Here is a 22,203-nt window from a genome sequence, read left to right as displayed (position 1 = left end):
TTTTTTTCTTCTTCCCATAAACAAAACACGTTGTGCATTCGAACCCATCAGAGCTCAGCAAACCATCCATGCTGATCACGTGTCAGTCTGTTAGCCAATTGAGCGTGGTGGTTCGCTGTGCGCGCACGCATGCGCACATCGACGTAATTGTCATCCACTGAGACGTAGCCGGCGGACACAACACCGTGAAATACGAATACAAAAGATATGAAGTAAATATCGGTGGAAACTGATGACACTACACGACATTGGAACGATTCTGAAGCACTTTATTAGACTTGTTATTGTTCACTCTCGTGTATGTAAATCTGACGTTAGTAGATGCCGCTGTGGCAGCCTGGAAAGTTATTGAACAGGTTGTTTTTTCGTTCTATTTTCGGAACCGGAGCACCGACTTTCCTGCTCGGCTCCTTGTTTTTTTTTTTTTGGACGGGTTGTTCCCAGGGCTGGACTGGCCTTCTGGCACACAGGGCAGATGCCCGGTGGGTCGGCGTCTTTTGGGGCCGGCAATTTTCCAGGTAAAATAAAGTTTAATATGACTTATCGCGATAAATGTCATGTTCAGGTCCTAAGTGGAGTCAGTCACTAACGACGTAATGGCACTGCTCTAAGACTGTAGAAAAAAATAGCATAAAATAAGGCCAAGTGTTATTGAAGATTTAAAAAGACATGCGACATACCAACATGAAGCTCCGCCTTCCCTGCGACCTAAACTTCTAAGGGATTGCTTCATTTTGTTAGGCCTAATCAAAGTCAAAACGTGAGGTGAGCACAATATGTGAAATGTTCAAACATGAAACTTGGTAGCATTTGTGAAACTTTGATTTCCTGACATTGTGGCTTGTTTGCTTGCTTCATAAAATGAAAGCCGGCAGGCAGATCCATCAACGTGGCACATTTTTCCTGCTGCTTGGAAAGCGACAAGTTACGATGCTAACCTGCTCAAAGTCGGCACGCGTCGTCAACACACCACACGCGTGTGCATGTGTCGGTCTTTAATTCTGTTGTATGAAGAAACAACACATCAGTGAACAATGGAACGAGTCGCATGACCTTCATCTTGATAACCAACCATGAGGTCAAAAACTAGTGTTGTTCCGATACTGCAAAAGTGGGTATCGGCCGACACCGTACCGATACCTAGTTTTTTATATGAAAATATGAAAAAGCTGCCCTGCCATTGGTTCAGAGCATTGAAGGGCCAATCGGATATCTTGTCTCGGCCTGCAGTGAACACGTCACGCGTCAGTGAATGTCGTGCACGAGCGAGACACAAGATGCTGCATCCAAAGTCCCATTTTAGCGTCGGAAATAATGGTATCGGCGTGTTCCTGGTTAGGACTTGCCGATGCCAAAACCACCGTTTTTATGCAGCATCGAGCCTCTCCTGATACTGGTATCGGAACAACAAGAGTCAGAACATCTTGAAAGCGGTGGAAAAAAAACAAATATTTACACGGAACACAATCAGTTTGACCTTTTCCCTTTTCTGCAACCTTTTGTCTTTGCAAGGCCGGTGGCGTTTTCACCAAACGGGAAGCGAGCGAGAGGGCGTGACTGGCGGCTACGTGAAGATGAGCCCGGCCTCGGCGTAAACCTGGAAGACTTTCTCGATGGCGTTGACGTAGGCGGCGGTTCGCAGGTCCAAACCCAGCTGGAACCTGCTGGCCGTGCGCATGATTTGCTGCGGAAGACCACAAGCGTCAAAAGGCTGAGTGCGAGAGGTCAAAGGGCAGGCAGAGTGCGGGCGTTACCCTGGCGGAGCGCTCCATGGTGAAAGCCAAGCCCGAGTGGACGATGTCCTTCTCTGACGCCCCCTGTGGGACAGTGCAGGTATGACCACACACCCCAGCACAAACGTACAAGTGACTTGAGCGGTGAGATTTTTGTTTGTAACGAGAGTTGAGCGCCGTACGGTGGCGGCCTTTTGGCAAATATTGAACCGCTGTTGCAAAAAGAAGCTTCAGGCTGAAACCGCAAAGCTTTTGTCCTTCATTCAAAGAGCTGCCTTTAGGCCAGGGGTGGGCAACTCTGCTCTAGCCTCTTCCTGCACATTTCCCTCCTCCGACACGGCATTTGAATCAGCCGTGTTGGAGGAGGGAGACATGGAAAACGTGCAAGGCCGAGGCCTCGAGGACCACAGTCGCCCGTTCCTCGCCTTAGCTTAATGCTAACATGCTAGCAACTCGAGATTAGCATCCATTCAAAAGCATCATTGGACAAATCCAATCCAAAATGTCCAGATGTGCCTTTGACTGCCTGCACGTCCGTCGGTTCCACTTTGCCTCTTCCAATATGGACGGAGGATTGCACGCTCAACCGACGTCGGTGCGTTGGGATTTACGCTTGAGTACTCACGGCGATGCGAGCCTGGAACTCAGAGGTGGGAAGGATGGGAATGGCGCCGCCATGCTTGCCGAACTTCCTCTCCAGACTCTCCTGAACAGACACTGAGGAGGGGAAAGAAAGATGAACAAGGTCTGACGGGAAGCAACCGGACGCCGCTTCCATCCAAAAGGCAAACATTCACGTGCAAATGACAGCGGAGGCGTTTTTACATCCGTGCCGCCACGTCAGGTGGACCTGAATGTTTGACTCCGCCCACAGGGATTTTCAACCTTCCTTTTTTCTTTCTTTCTTGTTAAACGATTGCCCTGGCGGCTTTGTGTGCCATCTTATACCAGCTCAGTGGCCTTGTGGTAGAATGTCCGCCCTGAGACTGGGAGGTCGTGGGTTCAATCCCAAAGACTATCCAAAATGGGACCCATTTGCCGCCCCGCTTGACACTCAGCATTCGGGGTTGTTAGTTACTATGTCTCTTCTAGCCTCACGAGCCACAAAGTGACGGCAAACTAACATTCCATGCGGTATATCTGGTTTTAGTCCTCGTGGGGGGTGCTGGAGCCTATCCCAGCTGGCTTTGGGCAGCAGGCGGGGTACACCCTGAACTGGTTGCCAGCCAATCCAGGAGCACGTTTTATTTGTAATAAAGTTTCTTGAAAACTTCTTGGGTGGTGGCCAGTTTACTTGGGCGGCCCACCCAAGTATTAACATGGTGTGGGAAACACTGACTCTCTGCATCCAGGTGGGCTTGGACGAAAATTGTGGACGGAGACCAGCGCTGCGATTTGCGACTTTGCCGCCTGGTTTTCCGGCAGCAGGCGCGCCAAACCTTTTGGATTGAAGCAAATTCAAGTTCTGCCGGTCCACTCACTCAGCAGGTGGTAGTTGGAGTCTCGCTCGTACTTGAAGGTCAGACGGCCGTAACTGACGTGATTGAGGTTCTTCAGCCACTCGAAGTACGACACGGTCACGCCGCCCGCGTTCAGGTACATGTCCTGCGTGGGAGGGGCATGCGGCTCGCTTAGATTGCCAACAGCGAGCGTAGGGATTGGCCAGTGGGCGGAGTCTCACCGGGATGACCAGGATGTTTCTGTCCAGGAAGATGCGGTCGGCCTCGGGCGTGGTGGGACCGTTGGCGCCCTCGGCGATGATCTGCACACAAGACGTACGCAGACGTACCTCAACACGCGCAGAGTAACGACGGCGATACCGAGCGCTTGTGGCGAGCGAGCGTCACCTTGGCCTTGACGTTGTGCGCGTTTCTTCTGGTGAGCTGTTTCTCCCCGGCGGCGGGAATGAGGATGTCGCAGTCGGCCTCCAGGATGCTCCCCTCGTACGGCGAAGACTTGGGGAAGCCCACGATGGTCCCGTTGGCCTGAAGGCACGAACGCACGCACGCTGGCTTTTCATTCCTTCAGTGGAAAGGCGGCGGGGGACGCGCACGCACCAGTCTATAGTCCTCCAGTTCTTTGGGGTCGATACCGTCCGGGTTCCAGATGCTGCCGTCGATCTCGCCCACTCCCACGCATTTGGCTCCGAAGCGGTGAAGGTACCGCATGGAGTGAAGGCCCACGTTGCCGAAACCCTGAAGCACAACAAGTTCACAGCAAAGTCAAACCTGAAACATTTTCATCCATCAATAAAAGCAAGTATGCGGCGGTAAGACGGGATTGTTGCTAACAGTCTGGCGGCGGCGGCGGCACCTGAATGACGAAGGTCTTGTCGTGGAAGCCGGGACACATTCCCAGCTTGCTCATGTAGGCCGCCTCGTTGACGAATTTCTCGATGCCGTGGAAGACGCCCCTCCCAGTGGCCGAGATGCGTCCGTGGATGCCCCCCTGGCTGATGGGCTTGCCGGTCACGCAGGCGTGAGCGTTGATGTCCTGCGGCGAGACCGGGTCAGTGGCCGCGTGCCGGCGTGGCAGGCGGACACGGCGCAACTCACGTTGAAGCCCATGGTGGTGGCGAAGGTGTCGGCGATCCACGACATCTCTCGCTCGCCCGTGCCCATGTCGGGAGCGGGAACGTCGATGCCGGGTCCTGCGCAAGACGTTTGCGGTTGATTCAAGCGTGGCGCCATCTTGTGGCATTTTGGTGCCTATTGAATTGATTGTTGTGCTTTTTACTGACCCATGAATCCTTTCTTGGCGAGCTCCACGGTGAACCTCCTGGTGATCTTCTCCAACTCGTTGTCCTGGAAAGGCACAAAGCAGACCCTGGATGGAGCGGATGTGCATCACAAACGGGAACGGGAAAGAAAAGATGAAGGAGGTGACTTACGGAATATTTCTTGGGATTGATCTTGACGCCCGCCTTTGCGCCACCAAAAGGAACATCTAGGAGAGACGGCAAATGAGTACGCCGGCAAAAGCCTGGAATGGCTTTCGTGTTGTTGGCACTGACCGACCACAGCGCACTTGTAGGTCATCAGGGACGCCAACGCTTTGACCTCATCCATAGACACGTCCGTGCTGTAGCGGATCCCTGAAACGCAAACAACAACAATGTCGGCTCGCTGCTGCCGCCGCCGGGTTCAAACGCGCGTTGAAGAAGAAACTTTGGCGTCAAACATTCCATCGTACGACGGTTCAACTATTTCTCGCTTCATTAACAACTGCTATCTGGAATAGCCGCTGCTGAATTAAAATGCCGTCCATTTGCAATACTTGGGTGAGAGTCCGTTTTGTCTACGACTAAAAGAAGAATTGCAGCCGCAGGTATGACTCGTGTCGAATGTGAAGCCGCCTGAAGTTGAAGTCGTAGTAGCCAAGATGAAGACGGGCTGACTTTTGGGATGAATTGGTTTTGTTTTGTCACGCAATAACCCCAAATAAACAACAAAACAGATTTTGGCGTAACTTTTGATTTCATGCAAAATCCACTTGAAGTTTAAGGAATCTTGTTTTGATGTCGACGCACGCGATCTGCCACCCAGACTTGAAGGGCGACATTCCTGATCTGGGCGTAGCTCGTCTGGGAGCCGACCCCACCCGTTCCTCACCATCACCCCCCCCCACCCTCACCTCTCACCCCCCCCACCCTCACCTCTCACCCCCCCCCACCCTCACCTCTCACCCCCCCCCCCCCACCCTCACCTCTCACCTCCCTTGCAGGGCGTCCTGTGCTGGCTGTGCTGAGCCCGGTAGCCCTCGATGACCTCCCACTCGCCGCTGTCCCTCTTGATGGGGAAGCTGAGGCTGAGGACGTGATTGCACGGCTTGATAATCTTGAGGATCCCGCGCACGCGCTTCCTCTTGTTGTCGGCGCTCTCGCGCGTCTTCAGCTGCTCCACCAGCTCGTCTTCCACGATGGCGGCGCCGCGGTCGAAGAAGCCCTCCACCATGGCGAAGAAGTTGGGGTTGTCGTCGTCGTCGCCGCCGGCGGCCGCCTGCTGCGAATAAGCGCGGTGCGGCGGCGGCGACGGCGGCGGCGCAGAGTCGGTCCCGGCCAGCCGGTAGAAGGCGCCCGAGCCCCGGGCGAGCAGCCCCGTCAAGTTCCGCCGGTACATGCTGACGTCGTGGTTGACTTTGGTGGCAAAGTTGGCGCAAAGACGACGAGCGGAACTAAGTTGGAAAAAGTAAACGCGGAAGTTGGAACGCGACCGAGAAAAAAGAAGACGACAAAAAAAAAAAGCCAACAACTCCTCCTCCTTCCTGCTCTTCCGCTTCCTGTTCGGCGACTTCACCTGGACAACATCTGGACTTCCTTAGCCTAGCATTAGCACTTGGGTTAGCATTAGCTGCCCGTATGTCTTTTTGGGGTAAGTTGCCAACTCAACTGAGTCGTAACTCAACCGCTTTGCTTGAGATGCTTCCTCATCTCAAATGGTTTCATTCAGAGGTATTCGTTTCTTTCATTCATTCGTTGGTTCATCAATTTAAAGTCTCAACTAAGTGTCAATGAGTTACTGTTCAATAATTAAAAGAATGAAAATGATTGTATTAAAAGAAACGTCACACAGCTAAGAACAGATTTGATTTGTACCGCCGCAAACGGCAAAATGAAACCAATTTAAATGTACATAAAATAATGACGGTATACAGCCCTAAATAACCAAATGAAATGTTGTCCAATCAGAATGCAGCACAGCTTGAGCGAATTTGAGCTGTTATTAGATGAAAGAGGAGCAAAAGATGGATGAAAGCTCTTGTCACATGACCGCACGGATGACGTCACAAGTCAACAACTTCACTTTGTCAAGCGCACACACAACGATTGCTTGCATTTTCTGTCTCGCTTTACTTGACTGTTGTTCAGTGTCCGCTCTCGTCCCCTCTGGGTCACATTTGGGCCCCATTTGGGCCCATGTTGACGACACTCTTCGTGTTCTTCATGCAAAGAGGTTTAAAAACAACAACCTCGAACCCCATCCCAGCCGCATTTGGGAGCTTTTTGCTGCTTGTGAACTCTTGATGATGATGTTTGGTCTGCATGTAACACGCGTCATCTTCCTCTGTCAGCATGTGTGAGCGGCCCAAGGTCCACGCCTTCCTGGGGGCCCCGCGCCCCTCGGCCAGCGGCGCCCGCAGGGTGCGGCCCCCGCGCTGGAGACGTCTGGAGCTCACCTGGCAGGAAGGCCGCCTCGTCCCTGCAGCCGGTGAGGCTGGCAACGCGCTTCACATTCTCAACGGTGACTGAAATCGGACTTGACTCCAGACCAACTTAAGTAGGCCGGCGTCCGTTTTGCACACAGCGAGCTGCTAGGGATGTCACGCTATCCAAACATTACGAAATGATATTATCACAATATTGTGGAGAGGTTGACGATATAAAAAAAAAAAGAAGAAAAAAAGAGCTAGACTCAGAGATGGCAAATCCAGGTCCAGAAAGTCAAAACAGTGCCACAGTTTGGCTTTAGCCCCTGATGCTAACCAGCTAGCTCCCTAGCTAGCTACCATGGTGCTCGTTTACCTGCTAGGGAGCTAGCTAGCTAGCATCAGGGGCTAACACCAAACTGTGGCAGTGTTTTGACTTTCTGGACCCGGATTTGCCACCTCTGCCTACGCTCTCGAATAACATTTCATATTGCATCTGACGTTGCCCTCGTCTGATCGTGGAAACGTAGAAGGGCCAAAAGATGCCTTACGAAAATTCACTGCACTAAAACGTAGAGGGTGCTCGAACTGCACAAGTGGCAATCAAACGGACTTTTGTAACAGATATCACCATGTTGCTGCTATTGTTGCATCCCTACTAGCTCGGCGTGCCGCTAGTTTTCCTGACTGGCCAACAGTCGAACGCCATTTTTGCTGCACTTTGAGTGACATCACTTCAATTGATCCTCCTGGAGGTCGATTATCGACATGCTTTCAGTCTTGTTGTACGTCGCGGAGTTGTGGGGAGGTTTTTTCAACGTGTCGTTGTTGGATTGCGCTTGCCAGATGATGACGGCGCCACGCAGGAAGAGGAACGCTCGCATGAGGAGTCAACGGGCGCTTGGCGTGAGCAGCCGCTGCCCCGCCTCCAGGAGGACTCGCGCTGGCCCGCCGGCCAGCCGCAAGCGCAGCTGTCCCTCCGCAGCCGCTATCTCTCCACTTGGACCCTGAGCCAAGCCTTATTCCTCAGAGGCATCCAATGGGCCGGCTGCGCTGCCGAGGCCCCGCCCCAACGCAGCCAAACGTCAGCGGCCCCCTCGGCCGGCACCCCGCAGCTCTTGGGTCCGGTGGCCCGCCCCCCTCAAGGATGTGAGCGGCTCTGGGATGCACGGAGCTCACCTGGGCGGGCGGAGCGGGGGGGCGTGGTCCTGGAGGCCACCTCGGATGGCGTGCTGTGCTCGCAGGAGGCCGAGCGGCACGTCTCGCCTCCCGCTTCCAAAAGCGCTCGCCGGTGCGAGGCGGCAGCGGACGAGCGCGTCGGCGCTTTCACGACACTTCTGGCGCAGTGCGCTGACGCGGCGGCTCGCTATCGGGTTCTGGTTGTGGTGGTTCATCCCTGCCACCTGAAGGAAATCAAGGTGAGAAACAAAATCACATCTCACTAAATTGCGCTTCACTTTTGAGGTTTTTTTCCAAGGAGGCCGACTTTGCATTGATTATTTTTCCTCACAGACTTTTAGTTGAGAGCAATAAACGCGGGCTAGACTGATTATCGGCACCGCATGCGTGTCGCGTACGATGAGGTTGGCGAGCACCGAAATAATGACCTGCACCTCCCGTCATGCATACATCAGGATATGAAAGTATGCGTATGAAGCTTTCAAATGGATTTCAATCAATCGCCAGCGGCAGATTTGCTCTCTCGCCATGCGATGCGGAACTTGTCCACGTGACTTGACATGATGATGATGATGATGATGATGGTGATGGTGATGATGACATTGTCGAAGGTGAAGCGCGGCGCGGGCTCGCTGGTGCCCCTGGCCAGCGTGGTGGTGACGGACCAGTCGGGCGTGGACACGACGGTGCTGCTGTGGCGACGGGCGGCCTTGTGGGCGGCGGCCATCGCCGCCGGCGATCTGGTCTTCATCACAGGTACGCCGGCAGGCAGAAAGACCGCACCTGGAAAAGTCGACTCCAAGTCAGTCAGCTTTCTTGACGTGAAAATGATTTGGAAAAGCTTCAGGTAAAGTTTGGAAGCAACCTGAATTCATTTTCACGGGTCGGGGCTGATTCGACTTCTGTCGGCTGCGGCTTCTATTTGTGTGCAGCACAACTGCTGAATGCTGCTTCACCATGTCGCTCCACTAATTGACCTCAGGGGCCTCCTGGGTTCCAATTCAATCAGCTTTTCCTTCATTAGCCCCGCCCCCTGGACCCAAGCTCTGGCCAGATTTGGCTGCTTGTTTAATTTCACGCTCCAGTCAGTCACGCAAATGTCCCCTTGAAGCTCTCGCGTGTGTGTTGGCTGTGTGTGTTGCATCCGGAACTTTGACCTCTGACCTCATCCGGGGAAGGCCTGCAGCTGAGTCAGGACACCTGCAGCGGAGAAAAGATACTGCAGTCCACCTTCAGCAGCAAACTGCTCAACATGGGTCACGTCAGTGCCCCCACCTGCGCCACAGGTAGCGCAGCCACCCCGCCCCCCCCCGGTTCAAGCGCCCCGCCCCCACCTCTCGCTCTGCTGTGTCTTTCAGGGGGTCACCACGTGGACGCCGGCTCGCTCTCTTCTCTGTGCCGCTTCCTAGCAGAGCGCCGGCCATTGCTGCTGCGCACGCCGCCGCGCCCACCTCAGGATCTGAAACGCCTGCCGTACGCCCCCCTGTGGCCACGCAGGGTCAACACGCTGGTCCACGCCCTGCTGCGCGTCACACACGCATACGTCAGCGCAGGTGAGTGACGTCGGCCGGCAGGTATGTCGTCACGTGGCCGAAAATCCATTGACAGCAAATATGTGCCTGGAAGTCGGCCCGGCTCCGCCTTCCTCAAGCGCACATGTGGGAGCACGCACGTTCGCACGCACGTTCGCACGCACGTTCGCACGCACGTTCGCACGCACGTTCGCACGCACGCTCGCACGCACGCACGCACGCACGTCCTGGTGATGATGGCGGCCAATGAGAAGCTTTTCCCAAAAGACAGAAATCGCAAGCGATGCTTGAAACGTTCGGCAGCACTCGCCGACAATGAATGAATGAATGAATGCAATTTCTTTCCATCAGTCATAAAAGAAAAAAGAAAAGTCTTCGGCTGAAGCTCAACCGACACTCAAAGCCATTTCAAATTTCACACATAAATTGACAATAAGATCCAAACATCAACATGCATATTGTTCAATAACAAACGTTTAAAATTGCAAAATGCTCTGACACTTTTTTCCAAGTCATCAGCAAGACGATTTCACACGTTCATTTGGTCGTCGCTTTCAATGTTGCTTCCCTCCGAGCTCGCATTGAATATTCTTTCATCTTAAGCATATTCTCTACTTTATACTACAAAGTATACGTTGGAATTGACCAAGCTTGTCCTCACATTTCAAAGCTCTTAACGTCATGGAAATTCATTTGATGCTTCTTAGTCCTTAAAGCTCTCTTTTGTCGAATAAATATTGACCTTGTATTTGTTGGATTCGCGTTTCCACAAATTTCCAAACCGTTTCTTATGTGACTCATAACCAAAGATGAATAGAAAATGTACAAAGCTTGATGCTTGAAAAGATTCTTCACCTTATATAATATGGCAAGTGATCGTTTTTGACATCATTTGTATGCATTTTCCATTTCAATTGATGCAAAATGGCACCTAAAAATGTCCGATCCAAAAGTCTGTAATGGATTTGATTTGCTGTTACTTTGATGTTTTTGCGTGGATGAACGCTAACGATGAACGCTAACGATGAACGCTAACGATGAACGCTAACGATGAACGCTAACGATTGTTCCCGTCAGCCCATCTGGAGAAATGTTGTCACAACCGCGTCGCGTGTGCTCCTCCCACTTGTGGTGTTTGTAGCGCGTGAGCTTCCGTTTTTCAGCCATTCATTGCAGCTCACCGCGTCATTTGAAAACTGCCGAGAAGTCGCCAGAGGAAAATCGGCGGTGAACATTTTTGAAAAAAGTGACAAACACACGTTTGGCTTGTGCTTTGCAAGGAAATCTTCCACTCCACTTTCAATGCTCAACTTGATGCAAAGTCAACATTTTCACATCCATTTATTTGGTTCTCTGCAGCATTCGCCGTTATGCTAAGCTACATCATCATCATCATCATCTTCATCAATGTAAGAATGTGTATTCCACTTCCAGTATTCGCACATTTCATGCGGTGTTAAGAAAAGTTCTTTCCAAGTGGAATTGTGCTTGAATGATCCAACTTGGCGTGAATGTTTTGCAAACGGTACAAGATTTTTAGTTTTATTTTTTTAAACTAAGGCTTCACTCTTGTGTGTTGCCATTTTTCAGTCTTGTCTGTTTTTGTTGTTTTTTCCTTGGCTTGGAGTTTGTCGATAAAGTTATGATACGAAGATGACTTTAGGTTCTGTACGATGACTTGGCCGTCGATTTTGAATGCGAGTCGAAAGGTAATGCGATGATTTGATGAGGTCGTCGATTGGATAATCAATTGTACAAATGTTGTCTGGTGACAGCCCGGCTCGTTGTCACGCGTTGTCGGCCAGCGTGCGTCCTCAGGCGTGCCGTCACACGTTTGATCCCGCCGTGTGTGGCAGAATGGCGAGCAGAGGCGGAGTCTTGGCGCAGGTCGGCTCTGGAAAGTCACGCGGTGGCGAGCGTGGTGGGGGCCGGCGGCCAGAAGGGGGCGCTGCTGATGTGGGGTTCAGCTCTGGACTGGCTTCCACGCTTCAGGACGCAGCAAGGTTGACGTCGCCGTCCGTCTGGCGTTGGCCTTGTCACGAGAGCGCGCGCTGACTTCCTGTCGCCTGCAGACGCCGTGTGGGACGTCCGCTTCCTGCTGGTCAGGGAGGGCGGCCACTCGGACCTCCCCGAGCTTCACACGACCCCCTGGAGCGAGGCCCGGCGAGTGGATGGCGCCGACCGCCGGCTGGGCCGCTTCCTAAACCCGATGGCGGCCGACGGCGTGGAGATGGACGTGGACACGCTCCTCTCACAACAATACTCGGGTGCTTCAATATCAAGTGAAACTTACAACCAGGAACGCTTTGCTAAAAATTTGTAGAGGGCGCTATTGAGTGAGCAGTTGAAAATTGCGCAACAAATCAAGTGAAGTGGCGGCTAACGGAGATGGAGCGCGGCTGTCCTGTACAGTGGATGGGGGGAGGGGCTAGTGTCGAGTTTTCTCTCTGCGGTTTAGGATAGGCAAGAAAAAGTCAAGCGACGGTCTGGAGGTTTGCTAGCTGGCGCTTTGCTAGCTGGCGCTTTGCTAGCTGACGCTTTGCTAGCTGACGCTTTGCTAGCTGACGCTCAGCTAGCTGACGCTTTGCTAGCTGACGCTTTTTGCTCCGCAGGAGAGGCGCAGGTGCAGGTGCAGGTGTTGTCCTTCGGCTTCCTGCCTTCCCAGGACGGCCCGCGGCCCACCTTGGACGGCTCCTCGCCGCTTTCGGCCGTCCTGGCCGAGCTGAGCGGCGACGTGACGTATTCGGGCTGCGGCCGCTGCGCCGCCGAGCTGGACGCCGACGGCGAGGGAATTTACGCTCCGTGCTACCCTTGCCTGCCCGCCCGCGCCGTGCGCCGCTACTACAGGTGAGACTCCGCCTGCCTCCGCCTCGGACACCTTCGAACCTTGTGGCCGTCTTCAGGCCGGCCGTGTTGACGGTGAGCGGGAGGAGCACCGGGCGGGTGCGCGTGCAGGTTCCCGCCGTCGCTGTGCAGAAGATTGTGGATGTGGCGCCCGATAGGCTGCTAAGAAATGCAGGTGAGCGCCGCCGTGAAGGTTCGCCATTGGCTCGGACCTCCGACCTCGAACCTCTGCTCTTGGCTGCCAGCCGCAGGCTGTGAGGTGAAAGCCGTCCAGGTGGCGGCGGAGAGGCTTCACGCGCTTCCCGGGAAAAAGGTGCAGATGGCCGTGCGCAGCCTCTTCCTGTGTGACGAGAACAGCGCCCCCATCAGCCGGGAGTTGACGCTGCTCGACCTTCGCTTGCTCCCCGACGACGGCTGAAGGAGGTCAGGTCAGGTCAGGTCAGGTCAGGTCAGGTCTTTTGCCACTACAGTTACAATAGGACATTGGGAGAGATTCCAAGAACACGCATGTGACACGTGCAAAGAGTCAATGGTGTCCATTCGGGCCCAATTCTGTCAAATTGTGACCCGCTCCAAAAGCCACAAATTCTTCATGAGTCAAGATTTGAAAGAACGCAATCCAGTGTGAACGTGTTTGAATCCAGTTTGAAAACGATGTGACGCTATTTTCAAAATGCTCATCTTGCCCTGTGGACGCGCTTTCCATCATTTCTCCGACGCTTTTTTTCATTTCGGGACTTTGCTTTGAAATCTCATTTCCAGTTTGTAAGTGCTTTGAAATGTTGTACTTTTCAACGACATCGCAGGCCGAGAAGTGCCAGAAATGGATTTTGAGTTCTTGTCTCTCTCTGTCCTGCTAAGCGTTGAAACAATGTGGCAAATGTTCATTTCTCCTGAAGACCCCTCCTGTATAATCCCAGCCCTGCCTTTTTATTTATCTTTATTCTTTTATTTTCTGACCACATTAGCTCATGACAACCTAAATTCCCTCCTAAAAAACAGCAAGAAAGTGGTCCGATTTTTGCAAACGTTTTCCTCTGTTAATAAAGTTAAAACAAATGACTAAGAGACAAAGTCTTGTCAATCAGTCAAAGGTTCTGCCTGCAATTTAGATCTTCATTGTTGTGAATAAGAAATTCATGTTTTTTTCATCAGAATTTTGTTCTGCCAAATATCAGCAACAAATCCGTATTGTTGTGACGTTGAGGATGTTTAAAATACATTCAATAAAAAACGGCAACTTTCCAGCGGTTGAAATGTTACAAATCAGAGCTGGTTCCATTGAACCCAATTCATTTGCAATGACCGTGTGGTAGCTTAGCCTACCCACAATGCACCGCGCCGTCGAGGGATGTGGATTGAATCGTGGATTCAACTCCTGGCCAGTGGGTGGCGCTGTTGCATGTGATTGCGTTGTATGGGCAGCAGGCGCATTGGAGGCAAAGAAGCCCCCAAATAGAAAGTTGACCTTTGGCCTCATCTTGGATTCCAGTTCAAATCCACGAGTCAGAAAATAGACGAAAGGAAAACACCATTTTAATGCTCATCACAAATTCCAAAAGGCAAACAAGCATTTTGTTAACAAGGGTTTGTTTTCACTTTTGATGCACAAAATGTCGTGTTTTTACTTTGAGGCTCCAGAAGTACAAACTTAAACTTAATAAATCGTTCCTAACTGTCAACAAGCACTTGACTTGTTTGTGTCTTCTACGGAATCAACATCTCATTTTCCCATCAAATGTCAATTTGCGCTTCTTAACGACTAATGTGGCCGGCGGGCCCGTCCGTACGTTGGCCGCAGTCGGGAAGAATTTTTTTCAAGTCACAGCAAAATAACAAGTTAGCACGAGGAGCGTCATTACGCTAAGATAACCAGGAGCCGGTGATCGCGGCTTTCCCGGAGGACGCTGACGAGCCGGCACGTGCGAACCTTGCCAGTGGAGACGAGGAGGGAGGCGGTGGGGGAGGGGCTTAGGGAGGAGCGGCAGACGGAGACGAGCTTTTTTCCTGCCACTCGCTCTAATTTCCTTTGGACGATTCTTCTGCCACCGCCATCAGATCGCCAAACAAATCTGACAACACAACAAATGCGCACGTGTGACAATCTGCTCAACGGCGTGCGTGTGCGTGTGTTTGTTTTTGTTGTGTTGAGTTTGTGTGCGGTGCGAATGAAACGGGAGAGCAGAATGACGGCCGCTCTTGGCCACGTTGTCCTCCATCTTAAAAAGCTTTTATGATTGTGAGACGCCAAAATGGAAATCACAATTGAATCACGAGTGAGTCGTCGGGAGTCTCGTTGAACATTGCGATCAATACTTTTGTGTTCTTTTTGTCTGATTTGTGTTGAAGTGTGATTTTCTTGATGGTGGGACGGACAATGTGATTGTGTTGATGCGGATGTCCACACTCACCTCCATCGCTTAGAGACGCTCCACCTGTAGGGCCGCCTCCCGACCCTCCGGCTCCGCCTCCCGACCCTCCGGCTCCGCCTCCCGACCCCCAGGATCCGCTTCCCGGTCCTTCGCCCGGCCTGTCCAGCTCACTGAACAAGCCGTCGAAACCCGACGGCTTGACCTTCTTGTGGTCGTCGTCTCCGCCGAATAAGTTGGAGAAGAAGTTTCTCTTGCCGCCGTCGTCGTCGTCGTCGTCGTCTCTCTTCTTGTCGTCTCCGAAGGAGAAGAATCCTCCTCCCTTGTCGCGCTTGTCCTCTTTGTCCTTGTCCGAGTCTTTGACACCCAGGGCGTTCTTCAGCATGCTCCCCACCATGTCGCCTGCACACAAGCACCGTTAGTGTCTTCTTGACGTCCTCGCTGTCAAAAGGCAACACGCATGAAAAAGAGCAGCCAGGAAGCGCAATCTTTTCAGTGTTTCTTTTTGATGACAACCATCTCGTCAAATTGGAGTCAAACCACACAAGCTTTCCTGGACTATTTGGTCTGGACACCAAGTCCAGGACACCAAGTCCAGGACACCAAGTCCAGGACACCAAGTCCAGGGCACCAAGTCCAGGGCACCAAGTCCAGGACACCAAGTCCAGGACACCAAGTCCAGGACACCAAGTCCAGGACAACAAGTCCAGGACACCCGCGATGAAGACTAACATCAAACATTAGCAGCCGGCTGCTTTCGTATTAACGAGGGTTGTGAAACTGGAATCCCGGGAGTCGTCAAAGTTGAATGTTGGTGCTGATTTTGAGCCTCCATCTTGATTGTTCAGTACCACTTTTTTTTTTTTTTCCTCCCTCAGACCAGTACCAGGACGAGTACTCGACTCTGGAGTGCCAAGTACCAACACTATTTGATACATGCAAAGAAGAACAAAGGATCATTTGACAGAACTGTCCCAATGTAGCTTTTTTCCTTCCAGTTTCTATTCTTCTTTCTCATGAGTAATTTGTAGTTCCTGATCAAAAGCGATAGCTTGAACTAATTCTGTCCGGGTGTGGGCCCCGATACCGACACCTGTCTGGCAATCTGTCCTCGCCTCTCCCGAGCTGAATGCTGGACGCGCGTTAGCCTCATGTAGCTCCTTGACCGGCGCGTCATCCATTCATGACTGACGAGCACGCGCGCAGCAGCTAGCATGCTAGCAAGACATTGATGAGCGCGATGCGTTCCCAAACCAGAACAGACGAGTTACGCCGCGTCATGTGACTCCTGACAAAATGGAGGCCAACGTGAGATGAAGTTCTTTTCTACTCACCCACTTTGTCTCCAAACTTATCTGCTATTTTGTCCATCTTGAAGACGTGCGTGCCAGGCGAGATCGTGTCCTGAGCGAGACTCTCGGCTTTGCTCTTATTGTCGGAGCAGGAAGTGGGCGCGTCCGGACTGGACGGACTGGTTACACCTGTCGCTCAGTGTGTGCGTGTGTGTGTGTGTGTGTGTGTGTGTGTGTGTGTGTGACTCACCTTCAAGAAGGCACAAAACAAACACGCTTTTCCAAAGTGTGTTTTGTATGCATGTCACATGATTAGCCCACGTTTCATTTTGGCTTTTGAAAGTTCTATAAATAAAGTTGACTGGACTTTTGCTCGAACAATATTCAAGTTGATTGGCTTGTTTCATTCGCACGGAAACATTTGTTAGCAGGTTGCGTTCTTGACGGATTTTCCCGCAAAGAATGTTAGAATGTTTCCTGTTTTTTAAATTTTTCAATTTTGATTTTTTTATTACACCAAATGTCACAAAAAAAGTAAGAGTCTGATCTCCAGGCCCTTAAAAATGGACCCGGTCTATGTGAAATCTTTGTTTTAATTGTACATTTTTTGAATTTGCAATTTCAACCGGTCAAAGGAACATGAGAAGGCAAAGCTAAAGCCGAACCGAGGGAGACGCGAACGCGGTGGCAGGCACAGTAAAATAATATAAAAGGATGGAGAAAAAAAGAGCAATTCCCTGAAAGAGTGTGTTTGAGGCAACGAACAATTGAAAGTGTGAGCAAAGAAAAGGACCGTGTTGAAATTTGGCAGGCAGCAGGAATGCAAAGATTGAACTTGTCGAGTATTGCAGACCGATTGATGCTTTCTGTGTGAAGGCAGACAAGAAAAATGAAGTCCGCCTTCCTTGCATGCAGCAAAGGTTGTTTTGAAGTGCAAAAGTTGCGATGCGTGCTTTTTGAAAGCGGCGTTTTCCACAGCACACCCGATGATGTCATGTTTGGGAAGTTGCTGAATTCCGGGCGTGACTGAGTTCATGTTCAAGTTTGGCGTGGTTGGCACGGCAGGGCGTGTACCGCGTTCGTCAACACGGCCGGCGCCAGCCAGCCTCGTCTCTTGTTGTGTTGTCTTTGTTTTGGCTCAACACAACACAAACATCATCACGGGACAGGCCAGGAAGTACCAAGCAAGACGACAGAGCGGCTTTTGAAGGCTTTATTTCATGTATGGACACTTGGACACGTTGCGTTGTCACGTGCGTGGATGTTGGTTGTGGGGAGGAGCTTGACCAGGACGTCGGCATAGTTTTCTAGTCAAAAAATCCGCCCAGAGCTTTCCCAATGGCTGTGACAAAGAAAGTGAGACAAAGTTGGACTGGCGTGGACGCCACTGTGAAGCAAATCCTGCCTTTCCTTGCGTGCTGACAACTCACCTCCGCCTCCTCCGTTGTCCTCGTCCTTCCCACCGACCATGTTGAGGACGTTTGACACGTCGAATCCCTTCTTCTCGTCGTCCTTCCCACCGACCATGTCCAGGACGTTTGACATGTCAAATCCCTTCTTCTCCTCGTCCTTCCCACCGACCATGTTCAGGACGTTGGACATGTCGAATCCTTTCTTCTCGTCCTGGCGATCCGCCCCCTCGCCTCCTTCTCCTCCTCCTCCTCCTCCACCTCCTGCAAACCTGGAGAAGCATTCCTCTGCCAAGTTCCCTGCAAAACAAGCAGACCTTAACTTGTGCTTGACTCCAATTTGCTTTCTGAGAAACAAGCTGCAATTTGTCCCTCTGTTGTGAAAGCAAACTTGTTACAAACCTGAAAGGATTTGCACTGCGTAAACACACTCGGTGGGGGGTTAAAGTTCAACTCTTGGGAAGATGTGAATATTCACTCACCCGCTTTGTCTTCAACCAAGTTGACGAACATCTTCTTGGCCATGTCGTCCATGTTGTCGACTGGTGACGGGTGGAGGGAGGCTGCTCGGTCTTATAGTGACAGGAGTCTTTGGACCGTCAGGTGTGGCCTTGCTGACGAATCAGGTGGGGCCCTCAGGAGTCACAGGCCCAACCGGCGCTACAGGTTGGTGTGAGCCGCAATACCACTTTCACATGTTAGCTCACGTGTTTCGAAGCAAGCCTTGTGAAAAGCGCAAGAGCCGAACGCTGAGCAAAGTCTTCCTTGGACATGTGGGCCGCCTCCCAATTAAGTTATTCGTTACACACCGCACAGCTTCGGGGTCCTTCCATCTGGCCACAGGAAAATGAGGACCAGAGACTGCTGTCCCCAGACCACTACCGTCACTAAACGTCCACAGTGCCACAACAGCTGAAGTAGAATCGGACCCATTGGACCCATTGGACTGCGTTCTGTAGGATGGGCTTTGACTGTTTAAAAAAGATAGGAATGGTTTCCTGACCGCCTTTGACCCGGTTTGCTAGGAGAGTCTCCCTTTGGGATAATAAAAGACATCGAGGCCAAGTACGGGGGAATTTCTGGACCCCCTTGGGTGCCTATGAAATGCAAATAAGATGACCTTGGCCGAGACTGTCGTGTAAATAAACAAAGTAGCATTCATGAATAAGGAATAGAAAAGGATTGGAGCCAAAAAAAGAAAATTAGTCATGACACCCTTGCATGATTATTGCACTTGTGTTTGTGTAGGCAGCAAGTCTAAGCTTTGGTTGTGCAGAAGACCTGAACGTTGTCCTTCTTAAACGCTGATCTCTGAAACGGTTTCGTCATTTGCCCGGATTTCTCTCTTGCAGCTTGACGAGCGTAGACAGAAGGTCCAAAAGAAAACCCTGCGTGTGGCAGAAAAGAACTTAAGTGTCCTGCGTCGCTGGGGTGCTTTTAGCGCTTCCAAGTTGACCATCAGCAAGTTGAGGAGGGTGTTGTCGAAACCGGGCTGGTCCGACAGAAAGGCCTCGGGCATCTGCTGCGTCCGCTCCAGCTCCCGCAGCAACTCCTTGATGACGGCCTTCATCACCTTGTTGACGCTGTAGATGTCGGCCTCGGTGATGGCACACAAGCGCTGGTCCTGCAGCACCTTCTTGGCCAGACGCTGGATGATGGGCAGGGTGTCGCGGGAGAGAACCACCTTGTTGTGTTTTTTCTGGAGCTTGGTCAGCAGCTGGACCACCAGCACCGCCACCAGCGACGTGACCATGTCCTCCAGAGCGGAGGCCGAGCGGCCCGACGTCTCGTCCGAGGGCCGACTCCTTGGCTGGGAAGCCAGCGTGTCCCCGTGCGAGCTTTTGTCCTGCACGGAAGGCGAGCGCAGTGGTGACGGCCAAGCCACACGTATCACACCAGAGGGCGGAGTCTTTGCTTGGGCGCTGTCGCTCTCCAACCGATTTTGGCTGGTGCCTTTTTCCTCTTCCGGCAGGGAAGGCGGGCGCGCGTTGAGCGTGCGTGAAATCGAGCTCTTGGGCCTGGCGTCGTCCGAGTCCACTTCGTCTTTGGATTGTGGCATCACGGTCCCTGCGATGAGCGTGTCAATGTCATTCAAGCAACCGTAGACCTCATCGGCGTGTTTGCCCCTTTTGGCCGGTTCCATCCTGAGCCAGAGGAGCAGTTGCTGCACAAACTTTGTAGACGTGTCTTCCACGATCTTATGCAGAACTTGGATGTTCTCCGGTTTTCCCTTGTCCACCTCCAAGATGAGTGGATCTGAGATGCGCCTCCATACCGCATCTGACTGGACTGTGGTCCGGTTTTTGGTCATGTATTGGTAGATTTTATCGGCCAGGTCGAGTGAGAACTTGTCGGCTTCTTGCCGCAGCTCGTCCACGTCGATGTTGAAACCTCCTTCTGGTAAGCCAACTTTGTGGAAAACGTTCTCAAGGCCCGATTGGATTCCCTGGAAGCTAAGCAGATTATCACCGTCTGGCGCCGGAGTCTCGCTTCGGGACGCTTCTTCCATGCGCTTCCGCATGCATCGACACCGGACCTTCTGCAGTTCAAATGTCAGCGTGTCAAACTTATTTTGGCAAAAGTTCAAAAAGTTGCGTTTGCGAGAAGATTCATTGCTGCTGTTGGGTGACACGCAGGATTCGAAGAACTCACAGAGTTGATCCTTGATCAGCCCCAGGTCGAAATGAGGCGTAGAAGAGGGACTGTGGCCCTCCTCCAACGGGTCGGGGTAGTGCAGGTCATTTATGATGGTCTCCACAATTCCCTCTGCCGTTTTCTTCAGCTCCCGACTTGTCCTGCGCGAGAGGGACCCGTCCTCGCTGTCGGCCCATTTGCGAAGGATGTTCATCACCGCCTCTGTGGTTTCTTCCCGGTTAAAAATGCACACGTTGCCGCACTTTGAGTCACAGGGAGGCGGTTCCTGTCGGCTCTTTTGGCGCCAGCAGGGTCTGAAGCACTTTGCGTACAGGGCCATCTTGCTCAGGTAGACCTTAAGAGCGCCGCAGGCCAGCAGCACCATCTTGGCCAGAACTTCGATCTTGGTGAAGGTTCCCGGGATGTAGATCAGCGACACCAGCTGGCTGTCGTTGCTGGTGGCCGTGGACAAGGTGTGATTGACCCTCTGCGAGATCTCCCTCTTGAAGAGCGAGTCCAGCTTTTGGGAGCTCTTGCTGCGCTCCTCGGGGACGCTGAGCGCCGAGGCAAAGGCGGTGCTCAGTCCGCCTTCCACTTCCAGCTTCATCTTTTTCCTCTCGGCGCTCTGAATGCGCTGCCTGAACTCCGGGATGATGACCCGGATGGTGTCGGCGCAGAGTTTCTGCGTGATGTCGGTGCACATGTCGGCCAGGATGACCTGCGTGGCCGAATCGATGGTCCCTGCGGCCAGCATGCTCCACTGCGCCGGCAGGATGCGGTCAAAGTATTTCTGCACCATGGGGAGGATGACCTCCGCCTTGATGGAGTAGTTCTCCATCTCCATCGCTGTTGTGCTGTTGTTGGCTCGTCTCTTGCCAAAGTGTTGGCAGCTGCTCTCGTCGCGGCGAGTGCTTTGACGCCTTTGTGACGTAACAAAGCATTTCATCAGAGTGGACAAGAGCGTAGGCTTTTTGTGACCGCATAGTGATGACGTCATAAGGCTTTTTTAACACGATGATGTCACTGTGTGGTAATTGTGTGGTATGCGTTCAATCATTTGACAATGCAACTCTCATTTGTTCAATGAGATTTCAAGATTTGGATATTTTGCAAAAAAACTCGTTGGATTCTTCCAAAGGCCCGACAGAGAACGTTCCTGTCTGCGCTGGCAAGCGTCCCGATCGTGGTCATAGTTTTGACAGTGCTCACCTTGATGACTTCTTCATGTAGCTTTCTTCTTCGTGGCTCCTCCTCACTTGCTCTTCCTGATGAAATGCCAGCATTTTCAAATGTGACACTGAGAACTCGTCTCAGGAGGCTCGTTCATCGCGACTTGCTTTTCTGACTAAAGTGGTTCCCGCGGCGCTCCGGAAGAGGCCTTTTTTCTTCCCGCTTGTTGTATTAAAGCAAGCGTGATGGTAGCTCCCGGAACGTATTTGTGGAGCGAAGCAGCGAAGCAGCGACGTTGAAAACCGCCTCCCCCATTTCAATCAATCCGGCGACTCTCCAGAGTCAATATTGACAGAAAGTACATCAACGCGTGGCTACGAACGCGACGAGGTGCCGCACGCGCATCTTCGTATTCCCGACTCAGGCACGCCCGCCGTCCACTCAGGTTATATGTAGCCTTTCCCTTTAAATCAATAAATATCAGAGTCAAGATTGCATATCGCTCGATCATACTTACTATAAGTAAGGGTGCGAGTGACGGCCTGTCAACATGCTGACGAGCATTCAAAATGAACCCGTGGAATTATTTTGGCAAATACAAGACCAGACACAAAAGATGGGAACGGCAGATATTTATCAAATTTGACAATATCGCTCCGCTTGCCGGAGGTTGACTTTCAATGCCAACACTTGCACGATTATCACTTTTTCATTTGTGTTGCCCTTTTGGTCTCTGCTGAGCAATCTGAGGTGGGATCACTTGTCTGATATTCTCCTCGCAAGTGTGCTTAAGCCAAAGGCTCCGAGCTCCATATTTCATCCAACACAACAAACTCTTGGCCATGTTGTGGCCAGGGGGTTCCGGTGTGGACCTCCTGCTCCGCGCTGGATAACTG

The 22,203-nt window shown here is 52.0% G+C and overlaps 4 protein-coding genes across 13 annotated transcripts; 1 reads left to right on the top strand and 3 right to left on the bottom strand.

Annotated features, from left to right (window-relative positions):
• Positions 1-252: 252 nt before the first annotated feature.
• LOC144061664 (glutamate dehydrogenase 1, mitochondrial) lies at positions 253-5,851 on the bottom strand. 2 transcript variants are annotated; one of them, XM_077582322.1, is made up of 13 exons: positions 5,446-5,851; positions 4,747-4,827; positions 4,624-4,679; positions 4,474-4,537; positions 4,289-4,383; positions 4,047-4,226; positions 3,791-3,928; positions 3,581-3,718; positions 3,415-3,495; positions 3,215-3,338; positions 2,359-2,450; positions 1,755-1,817; positions 253-1,684 (listed from the first exon to the last, which is right to left on the bottom strand). In XM_077582322.1, exons 1-13 carry the CDS (start codon positions 5,849-5,851, stop codon positions 1,565-1,567), a joined length of 1,638 nt encoding a protein of 545 aa, XP_077438448.1. In that variant the 3' UTR covers positions 253-1,564. The 2 variants fall into 2 exon arrangements, with proteins under 2 accessions (XP_077438448.1, XP_077438449.1); XM_077582323.1 differs by having other exon boundaries at positions 5,439-5,582.
• On the top strand, positions 1,679-13,507 carry shld2 (shieldin complex subunit 2). Of its 9 annotated transcripts, none has more exons than XM_077582316.1 (12): positions 1,679-1,833; positions 6,804-6,940; positions 7,725-8,296; positions 8,669-8,813; positions 9,244-9,343; positions 9,416-9,610; positions 10,949-10,998; positions 11,365-11,592; positions 11,662-11,856; positions 12,202-12,436; positions 12,493-12,608; positions 12,679-13,507. In XM_077582316.1, exons 2-12 carry the CDS (start codon positions 6,805-6,807, stop codon positions 12,849-12,851), a joined length of 2,145 nt encoding a protein of 714 aa, XP_077438442.1. In that variant the 5' UTR covers positions 1,679-1,833; position 6,804; the 3' UTR covers positions 12,852-13,507. The 9 variants fall into 9 exon arrangements, with proteins under 9 accessions (XP_077438442.1, XP_077438439.1, XP_077438444.1 ...); XM_077582313.1 differs by having other exon boundaries at positions 6,804-6,973; XM_077582314.1 differs by lacking the exon at positions 1,679-1,833 and adding an exon at positions 5,956-6,103 and having other exon boundaries at positions 6,804-6,973.
• Positions 13,508-13,947: 440 nt separating this feature from the next.
• Positions 13,948-16,303, bottom strand: LOC144061666 (uncharacterized). The gene is made up of 3 exons (XM_077582324.1): positions 16,137-16,303; positions 14,845-15,204; positions 13,948-14,505 (listed from the first exon to the last, which is right to left on the bottom strand). The coding sequence occupies exons 1-3, from the start codon at positions 16,171-16,173 to the stop codon at positions 14,453-14,455; spliced, it is 450 nt and encodes a 149-aa protein (XP_077438450.1). The 5' UTR covers positions 16,174-16,303; the 3' UTR covers positions 13,948-14,452.
• A 990-nt stretch (positions 16,304-17,293) lies between these two features.
• On the bottom strand, positions 17,294-18,193 carry LOC144061667 (uncharacterized). Its single transcript, XM_077582325.1, has 3 exons — positions 17,986-18,193; positions 17,525-17,803; positions 17,294-17,436 (listed from the first exon to the last, which is right to left on the bottom strand). Exons 1-3 carry the CDS (start codon positions 18,035-18,037, stop codon positions 17,402-17,404), a joined length of 366 nt encoding a protein of 121 aa, XP_077438451.1. The 5' UTR covers positions 18,038-18,193; the 3' UTR covers positions 17,294-17,401.
• Between the last annotated feature and the right edge of the window lie 4,010 nt (positions 18,194-22,203).

Source organism: Vanacampus margaritifer, chromosome 12 (genome assembly GCF_051991255.1).
Source record: "Vanacampus margaritifer isolate UIUO_Vmar chromosome 12, RoL_Vmar_1.0, whole genome shotgun sequence".
Classification (NCBI taxonomy): Eukaryota; Metazoa; Chordata; class Actinopteri; order Syngnathiformes; family Syngnathidae; genus Vanacampus; species Vanacampus margaritifer.
The sequence above is the reverse complement of the archived record's forward strand: the minus strand, read 5'-3'. Positions and strand labels throughout refer to the sequence as shown.